This window comes from Papilio xuthus, unplaced genomic scaffold (genome assembly GCF_000836235.2).
Source record: "Papilio xuthus unplaced genomic scaffold, Pxut_1.1 DF826933.1, whole genome shotgun sequence".
In the NCBI taxonomy this organism is placed as follows: domain Eukaryota; kingdom Metazoa; phylum Arthropoda; class Insecta; order Lepidoptera; family Papilionidae; genus Papilio; species Papilio xuthus.
The window spans coordinates 6,708,594-6,732,458 of record NW_013531716.1 but is presented as its reverse complement, the minus strand read 5'-3'; the positions used below and the strand labels follow the sequence as shown (position 1 = coordinate 6,732,458).

The 23,865-nt window shown below is 34.7% G+C and overlaps 3 protein-coding genes across 4 annotated transcripts in view; 1 reads left to right on the top strand and 2 right to left on the bottom strand.

Annotated features, from left to right (window-relative positions):
* Positions 1-42: 42 nt before the first annotated feature.
* Positions 43-10,869, bottom strand: sotv (exostosin glycosyltransferase sotv). Its single transcript, XM_013317760.1, has 7 exons — positions 10,160-10,869; positions 9,073-9,832; positions 8,301-8,484; positions 4,485-4,644; positions 1,335-1,455; positions 881-1,039; positions 43-467 (listed from the first exon to the last, which is right to left on the bottom strand). The coding sequence occupies exons 1-7, from the start codon at positions 10,693-10,695 to the stop codon at positions 246-248; spliced, it is 2,142 nt and encodes a 713-aa protein (XP_013173214.1). The 5' UTR covers positions 10,696-10,869; the 3' UTR covers positions 43-245.
* A 277-nt stretch (positions 10,870-11,146) lies between these two features.
* Positions 11,147-13,132, top strand: LOC106121887 (guanine nucleotide-binding protein subunit beta-like protein 1). Its single transcript, XM_013317715.1, has 2 exons — positions 11,147-11,399; positions 12,078-13,132. The coding sequence occupies exons 1-2, from the start codon at positions 11,250-11,252 to the stop codon at positions 12,894-12,896; spliced, it is 969 nt and encodes a 322-aa protein (XP_013173169.1). The 5' UTR covers positions 11,147-11,249; the 3' UTR covers positions 12,897-13,132.
* Positions 13,133-14,739: 1,607 nt separating this feature from the next.
* Sobp (Sine oculis-binding protein) overlaps positions 14,740-23,865 on the bottom strand; it is a 20,076-nt gene continuing 10,950 nt past the window's right edge. The window contains exons 1-4 of one of the 2 annotated variants that reach the window (XM_013317769.1): positions 22,514-22,557; positions 20,048-20,180; positions 16,292-16,470; positions 14,740-16,187 (exon numbers count right to left, since the gene is read on the bottom strand). In XM_013317769.1, the coding sequence (XP_013173223.1) occupies positions 14,940-16,187; positions 16,292-16,470; positions 20,048-20,162 (1,542 nt within the window). In that variant the 5' untranslated portion in view covers positions 20,163-20,180; positions 22,514-22,557 and the 3' untranslated portion in view covers positions 14,740-14,939. Of the gene's footprint in view, positions 16,188-16,291; positions 16,471-20,047; positions 20,181-22,513; positions 22,558-23,865 lie in introns of those variants that run through there. The other variant, XM_013317768.1, reaches the window with a different exon arrangement.

The window sequence follows — 23,865 nt, the reverse complement described above, 5'->3', positions numbered from 1 at the left end:
TCATCTTATGTGGAAAAAATCATACTAATTTACTTAATATCTTTCAAATCGAGGAAATATAAGATTATATGTTGACCGATTAATGGTTACAATTGTTAACCGTTTGTTAACCTATCCCAGTCATCACCACAAAGCCTCTCCAGGTTATGGAAAATTTATTTTTACCGATTTGAAGACATATTTAGCTTCTCAGTGATGTTAACCTTTTGTTAACCTGTGCTATAACCGTTGCTATAACCGTTACCTCAAAGTGCTCCGATGTCTGGATACAACTGCGGTACTCCGGAGTTAGTTTCTCTGTACTGCAGCGGGTCAGCGCGGAACTCGACAGCTTGCAGCGCCATGTGTCCGTATATTTTGGTGAATCTGTGAATGCAGGCGGATCTCTGCGACATGTGACGCGCGTCCGCCGACAACATCTCCGTGTTGGTGCATTCCGGACATTTGAACTTCTTACGAGGTGTTACCTGGATAAATATATTTAATCTTACTAATATTGTAAATGCGAATGGATGGATTTTCTGGAGAACGGCTGCATGGATCTCGCTGAATTACGGCATAAATGTGGAACATTGACAGTAAGGACACATAGGCTACTAATTAATCCGCCGGCTACAGCTAGTTAGTAAATAAATTCAGTATTCCTACGCCTATTTGCGCCTCGAATGCTTGAAAAGTAACATCAGGACAGACTTTAAAAGTATTTTTGCATGAATAAGACGAAGACTTTCAAGAATACTGGACTGAGTTTATATACAAAAGCTGAAATTCTTCTCCTAATTTAATTCTTCAAGCTTCAATAGTTACATGGTCCTTCGAGCACGAAAATTATTTGTGCTCGAAGGACCATTATTTTAGTACCTTAAAAACCTTCACTAACCTTGATGGGTGGCTTTCTAGTAACATTAGCGACTAGGAAGTTCATAGCGATGTCCTCGCAGTTGAAATGATCGTCGACCCAGGTTCGAATCTCTGCTGGCATTTTGTACGTGTAGTACCACGACCAGATCTTGTGATGGAATGCCGCACCAGTCAACACCTGAAAGTTAACACATAGGTAATTAACAACAATGAAAATACAAATAAAATGTAAATTGCACGCGAATATTGTGTAAAATATCTATTATATTTTATGCTACAAAGAGGTTATACTTTAAATAAACTGATTTTTTTTTATTTAAAAAGTTAATAAGTAAAAGTAACGTAATAAAAAGTAAGTAAACATTTCGGTGCTTTATCTAACGTCTTAATAACATAAATGAGAACGTTTGGATGGATGGATGTTTGTTAGAAGGTACACTTGCATGCTTAGTTTCTAGAAGTTCCAAGCTTACCATAGAGATCTGGTTGGTCCACTCGCTGTGGTACTTCCAGGAGGCGGTGACATTGTCCCACACGTGCAGACGGGACGGGAACCCCACGATGCGGTCGGGGAACTCTCGCCACACGTCGAATCTGGAAATAAATATAATCCATCTTTTTCAACACTAAAACACTAATCAGGCCTTAAATGGTTTTTGTTTTTAATTAAAAAAAAATATTGGTATATTTTTTTTTCCTTTTTTAGCTTTTCAATTTCATGTTCAAAATTACAATTTTTTTTTCAGTTGTAAATTAAAATCCAATTAATGATAAGGAATTGGTTCCTGAAACACGAGGTTCAGGGAGACTTGGCTCCTGAACTAGGAAGTTCAGGAGCCAAGTCTCCCGCATAGTTGTGTGAAAGAGTGTTACAAAAAAGCATTTATCTATTTAATTTGTAAGATAGAGTGGTAGAGAAAAGATAAATCTTTCCTTCGTTTTCGAAAACCGATCTTAAAAACCTAAATATAAATAAACAATCTGTTATAATACATTTAAATTTGAAACTTTTCTAGAATGTAAGCTAATAAATCATATTAGAATAATTTAACGCTAGATAGTAGTTCTCTATCTACAATTGTAATGTACGCATTAAAGCGATATTGAAGTCGAGTGTTCACGCAATGCCATACCTTTCACATACACACGCACCTACAAATATTAACTACGTAGCTATGAAGAGTATTACACTAACAGACGGGTTAGACAAAATGCATTCGTTTCGACGCGATTCCATAACGAACTTCAAAAATGGAACTAACAATGACTTTCGCTAATACGTGAGATTGTCGTCGAGTCTAAACCCCCTTGATATTTATTTCACAATGACATCCAAGTGTCATATTAATGTTTACTACCAAAACAATTATACAAAAACATATTCCTATCTCTCTCTTTTTAAATACATTAAAAGAGATGAGATGTTATTATACACATACCAGTTGTCGACCGGGACACCTTCCGCGCGGAATTAAAAATAAACAATTAGTAGCATATATGTTCTTCCAGTCTATGTTTTATATGTTTGCCAAATTCCATCGAGATTCGTTCAGCCGTTCTAGATATACCTTCAAAAAAACATCCATCCATCTAAAAGTAGTGGAAGCCCACGGTAACATTATTTACGTCTTTATGTACTAAATTACAATGAATTCGATGTTATGATATGTCTCGTAATAGAGACACCAATTATCCCCTACATCTCGACAATCTCTTGTTTACTTTTACGACAAATATATTTACTGTGATGTCAATTCGACATTTAACTTAAACGTGGAAAAAAGGCTTAAATAATTATTACTATACATTTTAAAATATCAAAAACAATGTATTTTCTAAAATAGCAACGCATTGTTACATATCCCATTGTATACAAAATAAGTTGTTGTAAAAACTGGCTATTTTCGACACATTTTTTCACAATAATCCGTGAATAATGAGACTTTGTTGTTACCCTAGTGACGCATATCTGGGCGCTAACCATCAGACATCAATCACCGGCTACCAACGGTGACCTAAAACAATCAACCTTGTTTGTACTACGCAGTTACCATGAAATTAACCTAACAAAGTCGCAGATACACTAGATTTTGTACAAAAAATCTCTATATACTCAATCTTATATATAAAATTCTCGTGTCAAAATGTTTGTTACCATCCTCCGAAACGAATTGACTGATGTTTATGAAAATTTTTATGCATATTCAATATAGGTTTCAGAATCGATGAGAATCAATTTTTTATTCCCGCGAGGATCGAGTCGCGGGCGACAGCTAGTCCTATATAAAATATGCGAAACAAAATTCGCTCGGATGCGATCTACCTTACCTAATTTTTTATTCAGTGCTTTTAAATTAATTGGATGGACCAAAAAGCGTTGTCATATTCCATACAAAAATTGATACGGAGACAAGACTGTCTTACTGATATTATAAATGCGAATGTTTGGATGGATGGATGTTGCTTGAAGGTACGTCTAAAACGGCTGCATGGATCTCAATTAAATTTAGCAAAAATATAGAACATAGTCTGGGAGAAAACATAGGCTACTAATAATGTTTTTTTTTTATCCCATGCGGACGGAGTCACGAGCGACCGCCATTCTAAACGCGTACGGTTACGTAGTAACTCGACGAAGTTTTATAAGACGTCGACCTACATAGTTATGTGATTTTAAACTATGATAAGCAAGAAACTTCTATAGGCGAGAGTCATTATCCGATATCTAAGGACAACCTCAATAAGCGAGAAACTCTGGAAAGAGAGACCACTCTACAAGCGAGAATAAAATCGTAGACCCTTTCAATCTTTTAGACGTAGCATTTACACTTTTACAATTTATTACGTAACCGATGAATTAACTTTTCTAGGAACAGATTTATTGTCCTCAATAAAAAATATTCATGGTGAGCGTAGTTTAATCAATTCATTTGAGTAAAGTGGTGAGCACTCGCTCGCGTGACCGTCCGTCGCCCGCCAATAAACTTGAACGCGTATCGCTTAAAAAAAAAGACAAAATACACGCTGTGCTGTCCACATCATACTACACTTAAAACTTTTTTCATTCGTTTTTTTAGTAAAAACCCTACATTTGACTATAAATGCGAATATTTGAATGGATCTTTGTTAGAACGTATCATTAGAATAGCTGCATCGATCTCGATGGAATTTGGCATAGATGTAAAACACCTGTAAGAACACATAGGCTACTATTTAAGTACTTTTTTTATATACGCGCGTACGGAGTCGCAGGCGACAGCTAGTATTTAATAATTTTTGAATTGGCTTAAAAATACGTCTTTAGCCGGCGTAGTAATTAAAAATGCTTTGATTACGAAAAAATGTTTTGCGTGATTGTGACATAGAAAAACACAAAAATCTACAATACTATAAATCATAACGCGTGATGTAATTCATAAGATTTCTCTATTAATTATCTACGATTCTATGATTAATTGACGCCAATACAACAATCAATCATCGTGGTCTCGATAGCAAAAATAGTGCCTCTATATAGTGCGCCTTTTATAGAAAATAAACTTTGTTGACAAGTTATAGAGCTTAATTTGAAACGAATACATAATATCGATATGTGGATATCGATGTTTCAAGTACGTACTCACCCAAATTCCAATTCATCGGGCGTCAGCATAATTATGTCGTCGTCGATAGTCAGTTGACACTCGGTCTCGATCTCATCGTACGGATAAAATCGATTCGACAGTTTGTTCTCTTTCGTTCGGATCACTTTCAACGGCTTGTTTATTACCGGCCAGTCTGATGCTGGAATAAAAAAAAACATTCCAAATTTAAAAAATCACTTCCACGCAAAAATCTCCTTATTTTTTTTTTAAATAAACGTTAGTACACAGACTGATAATTTAATCGGCAATATTATTCATAAAAACACTAGCACTTTTTCGCCTATCTTTATTATTCCAAATACATTTTACGGTACATAAATTAATGTGTTTATAACTTTACAAAGCGATATAAAATATAAACTATTCAAGTCTTCAAATTACACTTATCATAGATTATTAACAGTAATACTGGCCGTTGCAAAAAAAGAAAAATTATGTACGCGCGAAAAAAACATATTCGCACATTTTGCACATTGCGACACAACAATTTAAACATGACAAAGAAGGAAAGTCAATGTAAATAATAATGTGCAACAATGATGAATTACGTCAGTTCAGGTTATTTTTAGTTTAATTAATTGTGGATTATAGTCGCGTATTACAGATTTAAGTTATGTGTAAACACAATTTAGTAAACTGATATATAAACACGGCTAAACACTCACGTATATTCGTCCGGTGGCGGCACCGACTAGTTTCGAGCCCATTGGGGGCCCATCAGGATGAGTGGTACTGGTATTATTTCGCGGACGCGGCCCGTCGCTCGAAACTAGTCGGTGCCGCCACCGGACGAATATACGTGAGTGTTTAGCCGTGTTTATATATCAGTTTAGTATAATGTCTCACGAAAGTTTGAATAATACAATTTAGTAGTTTACTTGACAAAATAAAACGTAAGTGAAATATAGTAACACATTAGTGGCCCCAAAACTAACCGATAACATTTTTGTAATATCACAAAATTGTGATTTTTTATTATACACATAATAAAATAAACTAGTAAGCAGTAGAAATTCCTGTAGCGTGCTGCTAGAGATATCTTTATTCAACTTTGGTCCTCAATATGTCTAAATATTACTTAGACTCAGGACCAAAATAAAAATTATTTTGCAAAAAAAATTAATATCATTTTTGAGTTAAACCCACAAAGTTTTCGTATTGCCTTTGAAATGGATTTGGAAGATTTAGGCCTTTAGGCTTTAGTCTTTATAAGGCAGGTGAATAAGACGTTACGTGAGAATCCATCTGGAATCCATCCAACTCGGGAACAATGTAAATGTTTGGATAGGCTTCGGCCAAATGTCCGTTATTTGATACGTACTCTAACTGGGGTAATAAAAGTCGTATATAATATAAGAAATTCGTAGTGTATTTCGTCTTATATATCTTTATAAAAACAAATCACATTTCAGCTTAATATCTTACTAATATTATAAATGCGAATGTTTAGGTCAATGGATGGATGTTATTTGAGGGTATCTCCGAGACGACTCAACGAATCTTGATGAAATTTGGCATAGATATAAAACATAGTCTGAAAGAACACATTGACTACTAATTAAGTTTTTTAATTCTCGCAGACGGAGTCGCGGGCGACAGCTAGATTTATAATAAAATATTGGATCCATCAAACAACGTTGTATTTTATAATTAGTTATCCAATCTATCGCTTAGTGTCCAAATTTAAAGGCATCGTTCAACGGTTTAGAGATAAGATACTAATTTAGATCAATCTGACTATCTTACTAATATTATAAATGCGAATATTTTGAAATTTAAATGGATTGATAGATGTTTATTTCTAGGTATCTCCAGGACGGCTGCATAGGAATAGAAAACAGCCTGAAAGAAAACATACGCTACTTAGGGTCCCGGAAAAGTGTATACGCGTATACTTTGTTACGGCTCGACATATTTTATTGAAAATTGGCACAGATATATCATTTAATCTCGAGTAATACGTGTGATACATTTAACCCATTTTTAATTATGCGCAGACGAAGTCACGGGCAAAGGCTAGTCTTTTATGAAAGACGAAAAAGTAACTAAATGATGTATCAACCATAAAGAAAAATCCACAGTTGCGTAGATCATAAATTTAATTACTTTACTGTAAAAATATATTACTTGAAGATGACACTTTTATTACGAAAAAAGGCAAATTTTAAGCGAATTTTTATATTGGACGAACTAAATATTTATCATTAGGAAAATAATTAAGTTATATCTTTTATTTCATAATTTTTATTGTACTCGATAGTTGATTTCAAGGGGCAATACTTCCTCGGCATTTTAAGTTGGCAAACTGCCAATAGTGCTAACATTCTTCAAGACTTGACTCAAGGGCTGTTCTGTGCGCCGCTTTGATCCGTTTCTGCATACATCTAAGTTGAATGCTAATGGACGTTTGGAACCTACACTAAATAACCTAGTGACTTGCGTAATCTAAGTCTTAAAGGTCAACAATTCGTTGTGTTATACGTTTCAATATTTATACAATAGACATGTTTGATAGGTTTACTTAAAATTGCATATAATCCTACTAATATAAATGCGAATGTTTAGATGGATGGATGTTTGTATGAATGTATATCCGGAACGGCTGCATGAATCTCGTTGAAATTTGGTATAGATGTAGGAACATTATCTGGAAGAACACATAGACTTAACTTAACTACTACTAATTAAGTTTTCTTAATTCCGCGCGGACGGAGTCGCGGGCGAAAGCTAGTATGGTGTAAAAAGTTTTATTACTAATTCTTATGGAACCTCATAAAATAAAATTCAGCATGTAAGATAGTGTCTGATTATTTTAGAGTTCCACAAAATATAAAATTCTGAATTCCAAAAGGGTTCTTTAGTACATAGGGTGTTCAAAGATTTAGAAAAAATGTTTGCTCAAAGACTGTCACAATAACTATTGTACAATTTTGAATTCGGCAACTATAAAGTAATTAAATCAGGATTTTCTTCGTAAGCGAAGTTGGCATTCAATTACATCTTTGCATAAATGTAAATGTATATACAATTCAAGTTGCGTGTCTCGTTTGTTTGATGTCTTATTCAGCCGCCTTGTCTATGGCATATTGCATAACTTAAGGCGTCTTTTCAAAGAGGAATAATAAAAGAAATCTTATTAAAACGTTCCGGCTTTATTGCTCATTCCAATAGAACTTATTTAGATGGTCTCTTGAAATAGAAATTCTTAAGGAATTCATTGTATTATTTACTGGAGATGAATGGAAGTGGAAACTGAACTGGGCTAAATACTTGGTCGTTTTTACTTTGGATATACCATAATAGAACTTTGTGTGCGAGTTAGACAGTTATTCCGACTACATTTACGCTGGAGTTTATTTTAGACAGTTGACAAATTACTTTTTCCTCAACTATAGTTACAAAGCTATTATGACGATATATAGCGATGTTTTTTTGAACACCCTGTAATATATTGTTTGGTTTTATTTGTAGAAAGGGATAAGCAGACATCAAAATATTTGTTTACCCTTTCGTGACTGGTTTAAATACCCTATTGCTTATTTCGTACCAATTTTGCGCTAGCTGTCCCCCGCGACTCCGTCCGCGCGGAATTTAAAACAAACATTAAAAAGTCTATGTGTTCTTCCAGACTGTTCTACATCCATGCCAAATTTCAGCAAGATCTATGCAGCCATTCCGGAGATACCGTCAAACAAACATCTATCCATCCATCTAAATATTCGCATTTCTAATATTAGTAAGATGTAAGATAAGATTAGTAGCTAATGTTAAAAAAACTAAAAAAATTAAACTCACAAGGTGGTGGTGGTTTCTTCTGGTTATTCCAGACGACCAGTATCTTGGCAAGGCTGGGTGTCCTCACCAACTTCTTGATAAGTGTGAACAGACTGTCAACACGATCATACGTCAGTATGACTGCGGTGAAGCCCGGAGACTTGGGAGCTGTTACTGGCAGGAATAGCGGATTCACTGGACCGTACTAAACATAGATTATAAATAATTAATTATTATATTATTTGCGATAAAACATTGTATAAACCAGCATATGAATACACATAGTGAACAAATGATGGATACATAATACAAAAATCAGATATGTTACATAAATATGTAAGAAAGAGACACAAAATAAATAGGAAAAAGTAAACAAGAGAAAGGACTTTAGCTATTCCATTGCTTTTTTTTGTCTAGTTTTAAGTAGTATATAAATCCAAAATCGCGAAGTAAATAAAATTAATTTCTGAGAACCGACAACATACTAAAGCGTGGCATGCGGTTAAGTACGTGACTTGTAATCTGCAGGTCCTGGGTTCGAATCCCGCCATGTATCAATGTGTTTTACGATTTTCGATTTACATATGTACATTTCTGCGAAGAAATTCAAACATATGTGTGAAGTCAATCAGGCCACACTGAGCCAGCATGGTTGACTAAGGGGTAGTAACTTAGGCACCGAGCTCTTCAATGGGGATGTATAGTGAACTGATGATACATACCAGGCTTTGGGAAGGTCATGTCTAACAGTAGACTGACACAGACTGATAATAAAGAATTTAAATTAACTCACCAAATGTTCTGGCATATTCCATTCTTCATACATTCTAGCAGCTAAGGGGAAAACCTTTTCATTTAATATTTCTAAAGTCGTCAACGTAATTTTCTCTATAGATGCAAAATATTTCTCATATACCCATCTCAATTGCCAATAAAGCTCGCCACGTCTCTCCTTACTGACAGAATGTACTATTCTTAATAGATTTTTTATATTATCTTCGGGTAAATACAATGATATACGATGCCAATCCACATGTGAATTAAACGGCAAAATTATAGTATCAGCAATAATAATAGGAATACATTGCGATGCTAATATATCCATTAATACTGACTGAGTCAATCTTGCGCTACGAACAACCAGACAGAACATACCCTCTTTTAATATATCCGGATAGTTAAATATTCTTCCAGTTGTATATTCACAACGTTTCGTATGATCTATTCTATTTGATTCCTTACAATTGCCGAGTAATAATAAATCATTTGATGATGACGCTATATTTTGTAATTCCGCTAAATAATCATCTGGTATATTCTCCTGCGTTGATATTATTAAATAATTCTTCTGTTCTGGTTGTTTATTGTCAATTCCTCTGGCAACATCGCTGTATAAAGGTATAGAAATATCAAATCCATATCGAAAAGTCCATGTGTTGAAACCTGATCCTGCTATAATAGCTTTGCTTGTATTGAGATTGATAACTGTTTCGTAGTTGGGTGAACTGCCTGGTAACATGTTGAATATGAGATGGTTTTCACCATTATTCCAGCTACAACAAATCATTCTACAATAAGTACTCTTACTAATATTATAAATGCAAATGTTAAGATGGATAGATGGATTGATAGTTATTACAATGTCTCCAGACCAGCTGGATGGATCCCGATGTACATATAGACAATTTTTAAATTGATATTTCCTTATCAGCAACACAAATCATTCAATGCCTTTCAGTTTTATTAATATACATAGCTTTACTAGTTTACTATTATAGAAAAATATAATTTATATTTGAAACCTATTTCTTTCATGTGAGGGATAGAAAAATTTATGTGTACTGTGTTTTTACTTAAAATATATGAATATGTATACTTACTATTGGAGAGATTGCAAAGCTTGAGATACATGTTTACTTGAAAATGTATTCTGATTCAGTGTGTCTATACTGGGCACCAACAAGCAAGCCTCCTCAGGATTCGCTGTATAATACTTACTATGTCTTATCGTATCTAGTATTTCGTAAAACTCCTTAGACAATTGCGATATAAGTCTACCTTCTTCCGTTCTATACTCTCTTAATGGGTATATGTAGATAGTTATCTTATCGTGGCCGCCTCTCCCGCATTTGTATACGTTAAAACAACTCCAATATGTACAATTGCCATAGCGAGGGGCAGAATAAGGTGCATTTATTTTAATTTTCGTCACTTGTAAACTCACTAAGTCCAAACTCACTGGTTCGTAAATTTCGGTCCGTGGCGAACTTCCCGCGTAAATATTAAAAAGCACAGTAAACACAAGAGACACCACTATAAACAATAGTAGGCCAACAAAAAACCTATGATACAAAATTTTCCTATATGATATATACTTTGAATGCTTGTTCGTTTTTAAAAGCGTCTCCGTAGCCATTTGTGTTTTCGACTATTAAATTAGTATTCTTAATTTCCATATGGCACCCATTATTAGGTACAATCGATTGGATCTCATTCAAAACTTCGTAAATTTGTAAAACACTATATACAAAGGTGAAGCTTCACGAGAATTTTGAGTTGTCGCAGTGCTTGACGGACATCTGAGCATCTGACAAATTAGGGCACAGTGTTGGTCATTAAAAATTAAAGTTACCATCAAGCCATCAAGTTACCATTTTCATTCGATTCTTACAAACGATTAATCTGCGAATTGACAACTGTTCATAATTTTTTAATTATTTTATACAGTAAATATTATATTGGATAAGAGTTATACTTCTTTTAGCGCAAAGTGGCTTTGAATAAAATAGTTAAAATTTATTTGTATTTTGAACGCACCCGATATTTAAACGTCAATTGGTAAACTTTCTTGTTTTTGTGTCAGTTTTGTGTTGTGCGTAGTTGGGTTTAGTTTCTGATGGCTTGATTAATTTTAATATTATTTTTGTTTTTATATTCCGACCAAATATTTCGGTTTGAGCTTGACCAGTCATGGCACTGCTACCACCAGACCCAGTTTATACCATCCGTAATGTCGACAATTCGCCGGTGTATTCGTTGGCATTCAGCTTTCTTCCCGGCGGACTCGAGAGGTTACTAGCCGGTTCAAAAAACGGATATGTTTATGCATACAACCTTCAGGTAAGATCAAATATTCCAAGGAGATCCATCGTTTTGTCGAGCCACGCTTACCTGCGTATAAAACTCGCATTAAATATCAGAATCATTCGCCATGAGTATTTCGTCAGCTGCGTATTCCTTTGTTTACTACCCTCATTTGTTGACCTAGAAAAATTTCCGTTGCTTACTGGCGGTGTTTCGCAACCTGAATTTAAATATTTGTATTTACCATACATGTTTGAACTGAGAATTGGTAGAGATGTGAATTTAATTTAATATATTTTTTTAAATTCCATATGATATGTATTTACATGACATTTTACCAATTTAGTCTAATTTGTTGTACGCTAGCTGTCGCCCGAGACTCAATCCGCGCAGAATAAAAAATCTTGTTAGCTTATGTGTTCTTCCACACTATGCTCTAACTATTGATAATTTAAGCAAGTTCCACGTAACCATTCTGGAAATACCTTAAAACAAACAAACATCCATCCATCTATCCATCTGAACATTCTCATTTATAATATTAATAATGAATAGTATGAAGTATGATGTAATAATTATATCTAATTTAATCTTATTAAACAGAGTTGTTTACCTAAAGTCACTGATCAACATTAAAAAAACATAATGCTATATCTTTCTTTTCCTTCTGATCTTTGGTAGTGGAAGGGGTAAATAATTTTTTCAATTTTTCAGACAAACCGGGTCCAACAAAAAATCAAAGTGGGTCAAGCTCCCATCCTCCATCTTATTCACACCAACGACCAGCTCATAACTCAAGAGAAGGGTGGCAAATTCAAAATTTTTAATTTAACCAACTCTGGATATAAAGAAGAAACTTTAATAGATTTGGATTACCCTGGTTTTTGTCGCTTTGAAGCCAACACAAAACTCGAAACACTCTACGTACCTGATAGGGAATCTAGTATTACAATCTACAATTTTTCAGGAGAGAAAACGGGTTCCCTTACCCCTGTAAACACTTCACCTAAACTCGGTGATCCGATGTGTATGAAGTATGTTGAATTAACTAGTGAGAAGCCTTGCCTTATAGTGGGCTATGAAGCAGGATGGTTGCTGCTATGGGATCTTAATACTAGTCAATGTATCAGCAAGTTACAGACTAAGGAATGTCCGATGTCCGTTGACTTTCACGTTGAACAACAGAGGGGTATTATCGGAAACGCCTCGAACATGGTGCAAATATTTAGTATAGGAAGAAAAGACTTGAGCTTGGCTCACAAGATGGATGTCGCTATTAAAAACCCAGGGATAAATAAAGTACAATCCCGAATGGATGGAAAAGTTTTCGTTTCTGGCGGTTGGGATGGTCACATCCGTATATTTTCTTGGTTTTCTCTCCGTCCTTTAGTTGTGCTGACGGAACATAGACAAGCGATACAAGATGTTGTTTATTCCACTGAGAAAGTTTCACTTTGGAATGCACATATTATGGCGGCTGGGGGACTTGACGGAGCGATTACTCTTTGGGATTTATATAACAATAAACAATAACTCAACTCTATGGTTTTAGTAACTTCATGTTAAGGTGTCTACACAATGTTAAATATAATTGCAAATTTTACTTATACTTATATAAAATCTTTTTTGGATTATGTTACATAGATCTGCATAGATAATAAAATGTGGAAAAGGCTTTTTCATACACAAATTAAATGATCTAAAATACATTTTGAAGTATCGGAATGTAATATTAATTAACACAAGATTTTTTATGAAATCATCATCATCAGCTCACCACACGTCCCCACCGAGGGGCTCGGAGCCTACCCTAAGTTACGGGTGAAATGAGTTTTATGAAATATTTGATTCAAACTACAATATATGTATACTTTGATATCTTGACTAGATTATACATACAAGAATGTTACTACATAGTTGTATAGAGTTTATAATTTTAATTAACACATTAAATGCTGCTATTTTTAGAATGGAAAAGTTGTCGCAAAGCGAAGTGTCATTTAAAGTTTAAAAAAAAAAGTTAAATATTGTAAAAGATTTATTCATCAGCTTATTTCGTGTAGTCACCTTCACATTAAATTATCTTTTATCATAATGCATTGTGTTATATTTGTCAGAATTGTGTTTATATTGTTTTTCAATGTGTTAAGAAACATCCAATAATGCTTTAATAATTTTTAAACTAAATTTTTTTTTAGAAAGTAATTTTTGTTTCAAATATTTTCAATTGGATCTCAATTTTATTTTGTACAATATAAATAGATGTTTTAATGTGCATTTCCACTGATGAAATATTGATGTAAAAACTTGTCTGTTTTCTCCGAATGAGGGCAATATGTTTTTATACATGTTTCTGTAGTGGAAATTCATGGAATGTAAGAAACATCCATTTTGTGCAGTCAACTTGTATTGCTAAGAATAATTTGTTGATGATAGAAATTATTATTTTCTCTGAATGATTTAAGTAATGTTTTTAAGACATTAAAGCTTTTGAATTTCTTTGGATTTTTATTTCCCAAATTATATTCTTAATTGGACCTATTTAAAGTTGAATGTTGGTACTACGAAGTATAGCATTATATTGCATTTTTAATTTCTAAATTTTTATAATAGACTAGCCGTCGCCCGCGACTCCGTCCGCCTGGAATTTATAAGAAAATTAGTAGCCTATGTGTTCTTCCAGATGTTTTCCGTCTATGCCAAACGCAATCGAAAATCCGTGCAGCTGAGCTTGAGATACAAAATTAGTAAGATTTAAATGTTTTATTACAGTTTACATCATGAGTGTGGTTTAACTTTATTATTGATATTTTGCGTATAAACATTATTTGAATAGTTGTAATATTAGTCACGTATACGGTGACACATTTTAATATTTTTACAGCTGATAAAATTACCTTTGTTCAATGCAAACATGTGTCGATTACTGTGGAATGTAGGTTTCCACTGCGAAAACAAATTATGCCTTAAGTACGTTATCTGTGAAAAAATAAAGACAACAAAATGTTATAAATCGATACAGCTGAGAAATGTAACGATATATGTCTAGTAATAGCTTATTAGAATATTATATTATAAAATAAATATTTAATAGAATATTTCTTTGTTGTTTTTATCGTGTGACAATTTAGTTTCTGAATTTGATAAAAGATGGCGTTATTTTTAGTAGAGATTACGTGGTTATGATAGCTCACTAGCGACCTCCTGCAAGAAACTGTCTTAGTAAAAATTGTAATTTAATTTATCTGTATGCGTTTTCTTCGGACTTTAGTAATGCTTGCGGCTCCATCTAGTGATTATTTCCTATAACAAAGTATTCAGTCGTTGTCAATAAAAATGCTCAAATGTAGTATTTATTTTTTTATTTTACATCGAATTAAAATTATGTTACTAATATCACATTAATAGTGCTGCCTAACTTAACTAAGTATTATATCATGAATTATTAAATCACATCTTAAATCTAAGACTAGCTGTTTGAACGTAAACTGAACTCAGTTCGTATTTAACTATCGTATTTAATTGTGATATGTATTAAAAAGTTTAGAGTTATTAAACTATTTTATACGTTTATGCCTAGACTTCAACTGTTTTCCTAGTTTTAGGAATGATTGGGTCGTCTTCTGTTGTAACTTCAACGAGTCTTCGTCGCTTCCGCAGAGGTCTCGTAGATTCTGACTGTTCTCTTGTTTTAGAGACAATTTTCGCCATTTTGTTACCTAGTCTAGTTATTTTAAATTTAGGCAATGTTTGTTCTGGATTTTTGGATTCATTATTTTCATTTTTATCGTCCGTTCTCTCATTTTCTTCAACGATTGGTTCTAATGTTTGTTGTATAGCTGCTTGAATTTCAATATTTTCAGCGTCTGTTGTATTCGCGGCTTTCTTTTTGTCACTATTTATTGTGAAGTCAATAGGACCTTCTGTGTCTTCGGTGGTCGTTTCCTTTTTCACTTTACTCAAATGTGCTTGTATGAAGGAAGTTAATGGTATTGGAATCGGAATGGGCAGTGGAATCGGTAGTATTACTGGGTAAGGAACTAATACTGTAACCGGCGGAGGTTGGCCGAGAGGTTGGGCGAAGTTAAGAGGAGGCATTAAAGGAGGTCGTTCAGGTATCAAGCCAGGTCGCGGCATAAAACCTAGCCTAGGTTGGAACATGTATCTGTGATCGTTCATTTGTGGTGGTGGATCGAAAACCGGAGGTGGCATTCCGAATATAGGATTGAATGGAGGTTGTGGTGCTGAATGATTTATGGGATGCGGAGGGGAATGAATGATGCTGATGCCGGCTGTGCCGACAGTTGAACTAGGCGATGACCCGTCTAGTGAGGGGCTGCACAGCCGCAAGTCCTGAGCTTTCGGTGTCGTAGTGTGCTGACGCAAGTTCTGTGACGTCACCGTCGCCGAGCATTTAGAAGACCTGCGCTTGCGTGTGTTCATTTTAGTTCTGTCTTTTTTCAAATCTGGAGATTTTTGAATTTTCTCTTCAGTAGTCTTTGGAATCATGAGTTTCGCAGCCGGAGCGACCGTTATTATCGGCAGAGGAGATTTCCTCGCAGGGTTGTGATCAGTTTTTTCCATTGTGGATTTAACAGTTAAGTTTTCAATGTTCGGTGAGGCGGATCTCTCGGACGTGGGAGACACTGATCTGCTCCTACAATTCTTGAGCCAGAGTTCCGGCGTGATGAGATTGGTGGAGGATGCGGCGCTCACCAGGTGAGGGTTGAGATCGAGGTGCGCCTGCGTCTCGCGACAGAAGATATGCATCTTGTATTGATTAAGACATTTGTCTGAGCAAAACTGAAGTTGTGTTGCACCATCCTGAAAATACAACATAAATATTTAATATTACGATACAAAGTAGACTCTAAGTGTCTTTCATCATTCTTGATGGTAAGAAAATAAAGAATATATTTATATAGTACCTGGAAGTCAACGTAAGCCACGGTGTGTCTCACATGCCGGCACCAGTCGCAGGTCTTGGCGCGCTTGAAGTTGGCTCGCCTGGACTGGCTGAAGCACAGCTCGGAGCAGAACGCGGCGCCCGCCTGCTGCAGCGCGCCGCTCTCGCTGCCAATGCTCTTGTTGCACCATGAACACTCATCTGACGAATACAACAAGTAATCATTGCATTACGAAAATAATCTGTACTGTTGTGTATTTTAATCCGGCATTAGACGATTGCTTTAGACCATATTTTGTTTAGATGAATATGAAACAGAAAAAAAGTACGCAAAAATTAAACGCTGAACGAATTAAACGCGTTATGTTAGATGAAGGTACTCGTATAAGGGTAAATTAAACAGAGCGATTACACGTGTCCAGTGCAATTGTCTATGAGATTCGTATGAATGCTCGCTGTTTACGCTTGAATTGACTTAAAGGAGTCAAGCGACCGGATAAATTATTTAAATTGTAATCAATGCCTATTTATACAAGTTTATTTTATCTACATAATATTTTAGCTAAAGGTGGCAATCGAGCAAATGCTGGCCAGCTATAGCTAAATAGGTAAAATACCAAATTAAAAAAGATGATGTTTTTTAATTTGTAAGTTTTTTTTGTACAATATTTTGGCATTGGAAACTCACTGTTTGAGCCATTTGAGTGATTTTTTTTATTTTTATGTTTATTTAAAGAAATCATAACAGAATAGAATAATTATTTTTTTATCGTTTTGTTAAATTTGATTGGTAAGATGAAACTTGTGGTGGTGTAGGGGGGAGGGGTTTAGGGTCTCATTACTGAGGACTGTCCGCATTTATCCCGATCTAAGATACCTTGTTATGGGCCTTATAATTTCTATCAGACTAACGACTTAGTATCAAGTTAGCCGGGACATTTGAGCCTCTAGATTTATCGGAATAGGTTTACATTGGGTCTCGTTTTACGACAGCTTTAGTATACTGATGATATAAAAATGCAAATATTAATGGTGTGGCTTTCTGATATCTTTCAGTTTATATTTATATTTCATACTAGCTGTTGCTCGTGAATCCATCCGCGCGCAAATAAAAAAAAACTTAATCAGTAGCCTATGTGTTCTTCCAGACGAGGATTGTTAGGAGCTATTTTGGAGATACCTTCAAACAAACATCCATCCATCGAAACATTCGCATTTATAATATTAGTAAGATAGTTAAATAAAATAATATACCAATAGTCAGTCAATAATTCGATCAACAGATGGCGCTAACAAAACAGGCGTAAGAGTTATAAAATATTTTCATTCATTTTCAACAGTCGGGTAAAAAATCTTATCACGTTGTAAGCTAACCTGATTGACTATCAATTTCATATCGTATAATGAATAACAAGTTGTTAATTAGAAAACGTTTTAACAAGTTTTCTAGGAAAACTTACCCGGCAATTATATACGAGTAGGTAAAGATTGTTGCCCCCTCCCCCTCCGCGCCCGCGCTCTCCCCTCCCCCGCGCACCTCTGAAGAGTCTATGTAACATGATATAGTAACACAATGCTCTCCTAATAATCACGTTTTAACCACAAGGCTTATACGTTTTCATTCCCGACGTACTCCTACGAACCGATACTGGGCTAGGGCTGTCAAATTTTATTTGACAATTTACTAAATTTTATTTTAAAACTAGCTGTCGCCCGCAACTCTGCGCGGAAGGAAAAATAATTTAATTAACCTATGTGTTTTTCCAGACTATATTATCCAATTATGCCAAATTTCAGCAAAATCCATGCAGCCGTTCTGGAGATATCTTAAAACTAACATCCATTTGGACGTAAACTTCCATGTTATGGCGGCTATAGAGCTTCTTTATCGCAAATAATTAAATTTATCATGTATAAAGTCAGGTAAGGGTATTAAAAAAGATTCGTGGTTTATTGAAAAATGTGCATTTTGTCCAGGGTTTAAAATAATAAGATGAAATATAAATTGTAAATGTTTTTTTTTATATCAAAAGGTGGCAAACGAGCGAGCGGCCACCTGAAATCGCTGAAATAGCGAAGTGACTGCTGCCCATAGACATACGCAATTGCATATGCGCTGCCTACCTTTAATCGACGGAGGAGAGGATGCACAGAAAGAAAATATCTTCACTTTCCATGCATCCTCTCATCCGTAAAGTCGACTTCCACTTCCCATCCTTTCCTTATAAAGAAAAGGATGGGAAGGGAAAGAGGACTAAATTAGGCCTCCGGGACGCACACTCATCAGACGAAACGCGGAATTGCTTCCACTTCACGCCTGTCTTCTGTGTGGTCGTGGTATTTCACCGGGCGAGCCGGGCCGATTCATGCGAAGATGTTAAAGCGGGCTCTACCACTGTCGATTGTCAATTTTTTAATTAAAAAAGTGGCAACCCTATGTGTGATATACTCGAGGACATACGAAGTGAATTCGCTCGCTCATTAGGAATAGTAAAAGCAGATTGCGGTGTCGGGTTCCTAAATAATGTTATGTAACAAATAAAGATAATAGCTTTGGTGTTAAAACTTATAACATTAATTTTATAGCAGAAATTGGCAAACAAGCAAGCTAGAGTCATTTGCCATCATCAGCTCACTATACGTCCCCACCGAGGGGCTCGGAGCCTACCCTAAGTTAGGGGTGACTAGGCCATAGTCAACCACGCTGGCCAAGTGCAGGTTGCATCCCGATGTTTTCCTTCACCGCAAGAACGTCGGATAAATGTACATATGTAAATCGGAAATCGAAAAACACATTGGTACATGGCGGGATTCGAACCTGGGACCTGCAGATTGCAAGTCAAGTGCTTGATCCCTGAGCCACCGACGCCCTTAGCGAAGCTAAAATAACAAAATGACCGCTAGCCATAGACCATAGACATCTTCAATAAGCTTTATGGATAGAGGAGAGGATGCATAGAAAAAGGTTATTTCCCGAATTGACGAAATTTAAAATAAACTCTTGTAGGCATAACAGTACATATGTCTAAAGTAGGACAGACAGCATTTTCACAACAATGTTTCGATTTGCATTTGAAATCATTTTTTATATTCAACTTTTTGGAAACCATCAAAAACTTATTGGATATTTATATTAACGTCCGCTTTAATATAATTTCGTTCTAAGAATTGTATAATAAAAACTGCATCATCAAAATAATTTATTGTTGATAATTTGATCAGATCGTAATCTTTCATTTTCCCACCATAAATGTAAAGCGCGGGAGGGCGTTTGTAAATTCACAGAAATACAGCTGCGATCGAACAGGGGCTTGTTTCTCGGTATTTTTGCTTATATTTCTATGAATTGTTACGTTTCAATTTTTGATATTTATTAATGTAAAATCAAAATTAATGATATGATAAAATATATTTAACTACTAGTAATTCTTTGTTATTTTTATACAATTTTTTAAATGTTGGCAAACAAAAAGAAATCTATTTAATGTCGTTTTAGTTAATTATATAACTGTAATAAATACAAAAAATAATAAAATACGTAAATTACAGTACTTATTTGATCGATTCATTTCATTACAAGACTGATCCTCGATAGTTCATAGTTTTTCGTTATGCGCGTACGTCCGACACTACAACAACCGTCTATTAAGTACAACATTAATCCCCATACAAAATTAATTTGATACTTCATAGGCGTCAGTTCTTAAATACACACTATAATAACATTTTGATGCCTCGTTCATACGTAGTAATTCATTCATCCTAGTATGGTTCATACCTTTATTCTTCTGTTCCGAGGCCTGTTCGGGGCTGTTAGTGTCGCGTGCGCGCGAGGCTGCCCAGCGTCTCAGCTCCAATCGTTCATAGCCGTACCAACCCAGCAGTTCGTTCATTGCCGTCTCCGCAAACTCCTGGACAAATAACAAATACTGTTACATGACGAAACAATAAAAGAATCTTTAGTTTTTAAGGCTATAGAAGGTTACACATTAGAATTAACGTAAATACTTTTAGACATTTTTAGAATCTTTTGGCGCGAATGGCGCGCTTTCGTGACAAAGTCAAATGTCAATGATTAGTGAGGGGACATAAACGTCGACATTTAGTAGGGCTAGTGTTGCCGCCAGTAATCCGCCACAGTGTTGATTTTTTTTACTAACAACACAAACCTCTGTATGAAAATTTACTAAAATACCCGAGAAAAACAATGCCTTTTTTTAGTCGGGTAACACTCAGTTTGATATTACACGCAATAATATGTATCCAAATCTTACTAATATTATAAATTCGAATGCTTAGGTGGATGGAAGTTTGTAAGAAAATATCTTCAGAACGCCTGCATGGATCTTGATGAAATTTGACATATATTTAAAACATAGTCTGAAAAAAAATAGACTACTAATTAAGTTTTATTAAAATTCCACGCTGACGGAGTCGCGGGCGACAGCTAGTAATGTAAATCATCATTTCTTAACTCAGTTAAAGAAACTATTTTATTTGTATGATGCTTGTCTTTATTTTATACTATTTTTAAATGGCAATAAAGCTGTAAATATAAACAGCAAAGATTTCAACAAATCGTAATGTCTCGTAAATCAATACGAGAACGACCTTCTTATTTCAAGTGGATTTTAAAAGTACCTACATCTTGAATTATACTCGACACTAAAATACATTTGTATGCATTTATAAAGTGCAACAGTATTGCTACCGTAAAATTATCAATTGATTTATAACTTCTTTTTTTAATAAAAGCTGTGAGAAAATTGTGAAATAAACTAACCATTTAAAAATCCAATTATTCTCGACAGTTCACTATCTACCGACTTTTACATATAATTGTTGATTTTTATTAAACAATAAAAAAGATTAATGAAAAATAGATTTGTTATGTTGGTCTGGCTCGAGGCTCGAGCCTTTGGTCAGATTCTAAAATTATCGTATTCGCAATCTTACGGTGACACACAATAAATAGTGTGTCGTACGCGACCTCTTTACTGAATGTTTTTACCGCCAACAATTGCGTATATAAATTTGTAAATATAAAACATGATACGATATTTTTGTTGCTTTTAAATAACTAATTTATTTTATTAAATATAACAATGGTCGAAACGTAGTCCGCGCGGTATTAAAAAAAAAAGTAATAAATATGGCTTATGTCACTCGGTGATAATGTAGCTTCCCAACAATGAAAGTATTTTCAAATCGGTACAATAGTTTCGAAGTCTATTCCATATAAACAAACAAATATTACCTATTTACTATATAAGTATAGATGAACGAAAACTTTTTTAAACACGTTTTTGAATTGATAAATAGATTTTTTATATTTCGTGCCAACATTAATAAAAAAAAAAACATTCAGAACAATACAATATTATATATTCTTATAACATAAAGAAATTGAGAGAAAACACTTTTATTAATCTGTGGAAGAAATTTCATTTAGACCAGTGTTTTTTTGTTTTTTTCGAAAAAAAAAACTAATTATCTTTAACACTGCATAGAGTAATAAAGCTATAGAGCTGATATTAGTTGTACAAAAGCGATGTATCGAGATTGTCGAGGGAGTCAGTATCGGATGTCGTTGTCTTTATAACACCTTCATTACGCGGCCACGGGATATCTTTGATACGCGAGCATAACCTGTATTAATTAATCCTTAACCAGGCAGCCTCTATAGTGAGTGTCCTGTGTACGTTGGTAATATTTCATGAGAAAGCTGATGACCAACGCCGAGATAATTGGTCTCCAGTTACACTAGCTACTAGTTAGTTTAGACATTTTTTTATAGAAAAAATGGAGTTGATTAAAAATCATTCTAGTTAAATTTCAAATAAGAATAGATACTCGAATCATCATCAAGCCAGGGGGTGGGGCAATGGGGGGCAGCTGGGACTTCTGTACCCCTAAAAGTTGAAAAAATGTAAAATGGATAAAACTAATTCGAAATACCATTCCATATTTTTTGCATTTCCTATCTAAGAAGCATTACCTATGCAAAAAAATCTGCCTGCCTCTCCCCCTCCCCTTGATCTAGAGTAGATCATTGGCTGGTGACGCTCTTGATATATTTCATACTTGTCATTTTAGTTTAAAATTTTATATCAACGTTCATATATGATTTCGACAACATTAATTTAATTATCAATAACATTTTATAACATTTCCTTTTGTACTATTTATAACATCTCACTCAAACACAAATATGCAAATAATATTTTACGAAGCTAGTACCAACCTACCGTTCCCTGGCGTTTCATTTTACGCCAGTGTTGCCAGCGCTGTGCGGGGTAATAATTATCACCTCAAAACTCGATATTCCGAGCACACGTTGCTGCCGGATGTAGGGTTACCATATTTTACTTATATGAGCACAAGTCTTCATTTTAATTTTGTAGATTATAAAAGAGTTGATAAATTATTTTTAATTTGTAAATCAAAAAAACAGTTTTGTTGATGCCAAAATGAACTAAAAATTAATCATACTAATTAGCTTTACTGCAATATTTTTATATAGTGTGTTCTACTTAATTAGAAGGGGAACTCAAATGTCAAGTAATTAAAATTGCTAATATTGATAAATGCTTTTAAACTCCTTTGTCTAAAGTTCAATGCGAATGGTTACTGTAGCGTAGGTAAAACTGTGCCCATTAGTTCGCTTTTGGCCTATCAAATATTTCGCCACCGCATTCGCCCGACGCCTGATGATGTCGGCGAATATCAAGTGACTGCCGTACACATTCGTAATGAATTAACAGCACGTATTTATATTTCGTATTTTATCCATAATATAAAATACTCATTAACAAACTTTCGTGGAAATGAGTAACACTGATACGCCTGTTTCATGTATAATTAAACAAGTTAATGGTTTGAAAAAACCTGAGCCCGAAACTATACTTTTGTGCAATTCTGATGTAATTCAGATCTTCCAAATTTTACAAATAATTAAGCTTACAGGAGATCAGATTTGAACAGCATGCAAAGAATTTTGTGGGCCTATAACACATTACCCTCGGGTCTATTGGGAAAGTATCTAGAGTTTGGAGAAAAATCTAAGTATGCATTTTAGAGCAAACTGTAGTAAACGATTTCTCAGAGTGACCACTGTATTGCAATCGTTGACTTTATACAAAATTAGATATCGCTCGCGACTTTGTCCGCGGCAGAATTAAAAACAATACTTAATTAGTAGCCTATGCGTTCTTCCAGGATATGTTTTCCATCTACGACAAATTTCAGAAAGCTACATGCAGCCGTTCTGTAGATACCTTCTGATGAGATCTTTCTGGAAGTAGAAATCCATCTATCCATCCGAACATTTGCATTATAATATTGCTAAAATGTAGGTTGACAACGTCTCAATAAATATGCATAATGAATCACCATGTATATGCGTCAAGCTTCAAGAAATATTAAAAGCCATTACAAAATTGGTAATAAAATCCAGTACAACGTCACCATTGTGAGGCGTGTAATGTAATCCATGCTTTGCCGATAATATTGTGATATCCAATATAACATAAACGCTTTTAATGGCGGGAGCTAGAGTAAATTTAGGAGCGTTCGGAACCCGACACCGCGACCTAC

Excerpts from the sequence above, each read along its gene's own strand:
- sotv (XM_013317760.1), bottom strand. The coding sequence starts at position 10,695 with ATGGCTACGGAGACGCTTTTAAAAACGAACAAGCATTCAAAGTATATA. Across the intron at positions 8,485-9,072 it reads GGAATATGCCAGAACATTTG|TACGGTCCAGTGAATCCGCT; the intron begins GTGAGTTAATTT and ends ATCTATGTTTAG. Across the intron at positions 468-880 it reads CTAGAAAGCCACCCATCAAG|GTAACACCTCGTAAGAAGTT; the intron begins GTTAGTGAAGGT and ends ATATTTATCCAG.
- LOC106121887 (XM_013317715.1), top strand. The coding sequence starts at position 11,250 with ATGGCACTGCTACCACCAGACCCAGTTTATACCATCCGTAATGTCGAC. Across the intron at positions 11,400-12,077 it reads TTTATGCATACAACCTTCAG|ACAAACCGGGTCCAACAAAA; the intron begins GTAAGATCAAAT and ends TCAATTTTTCAG.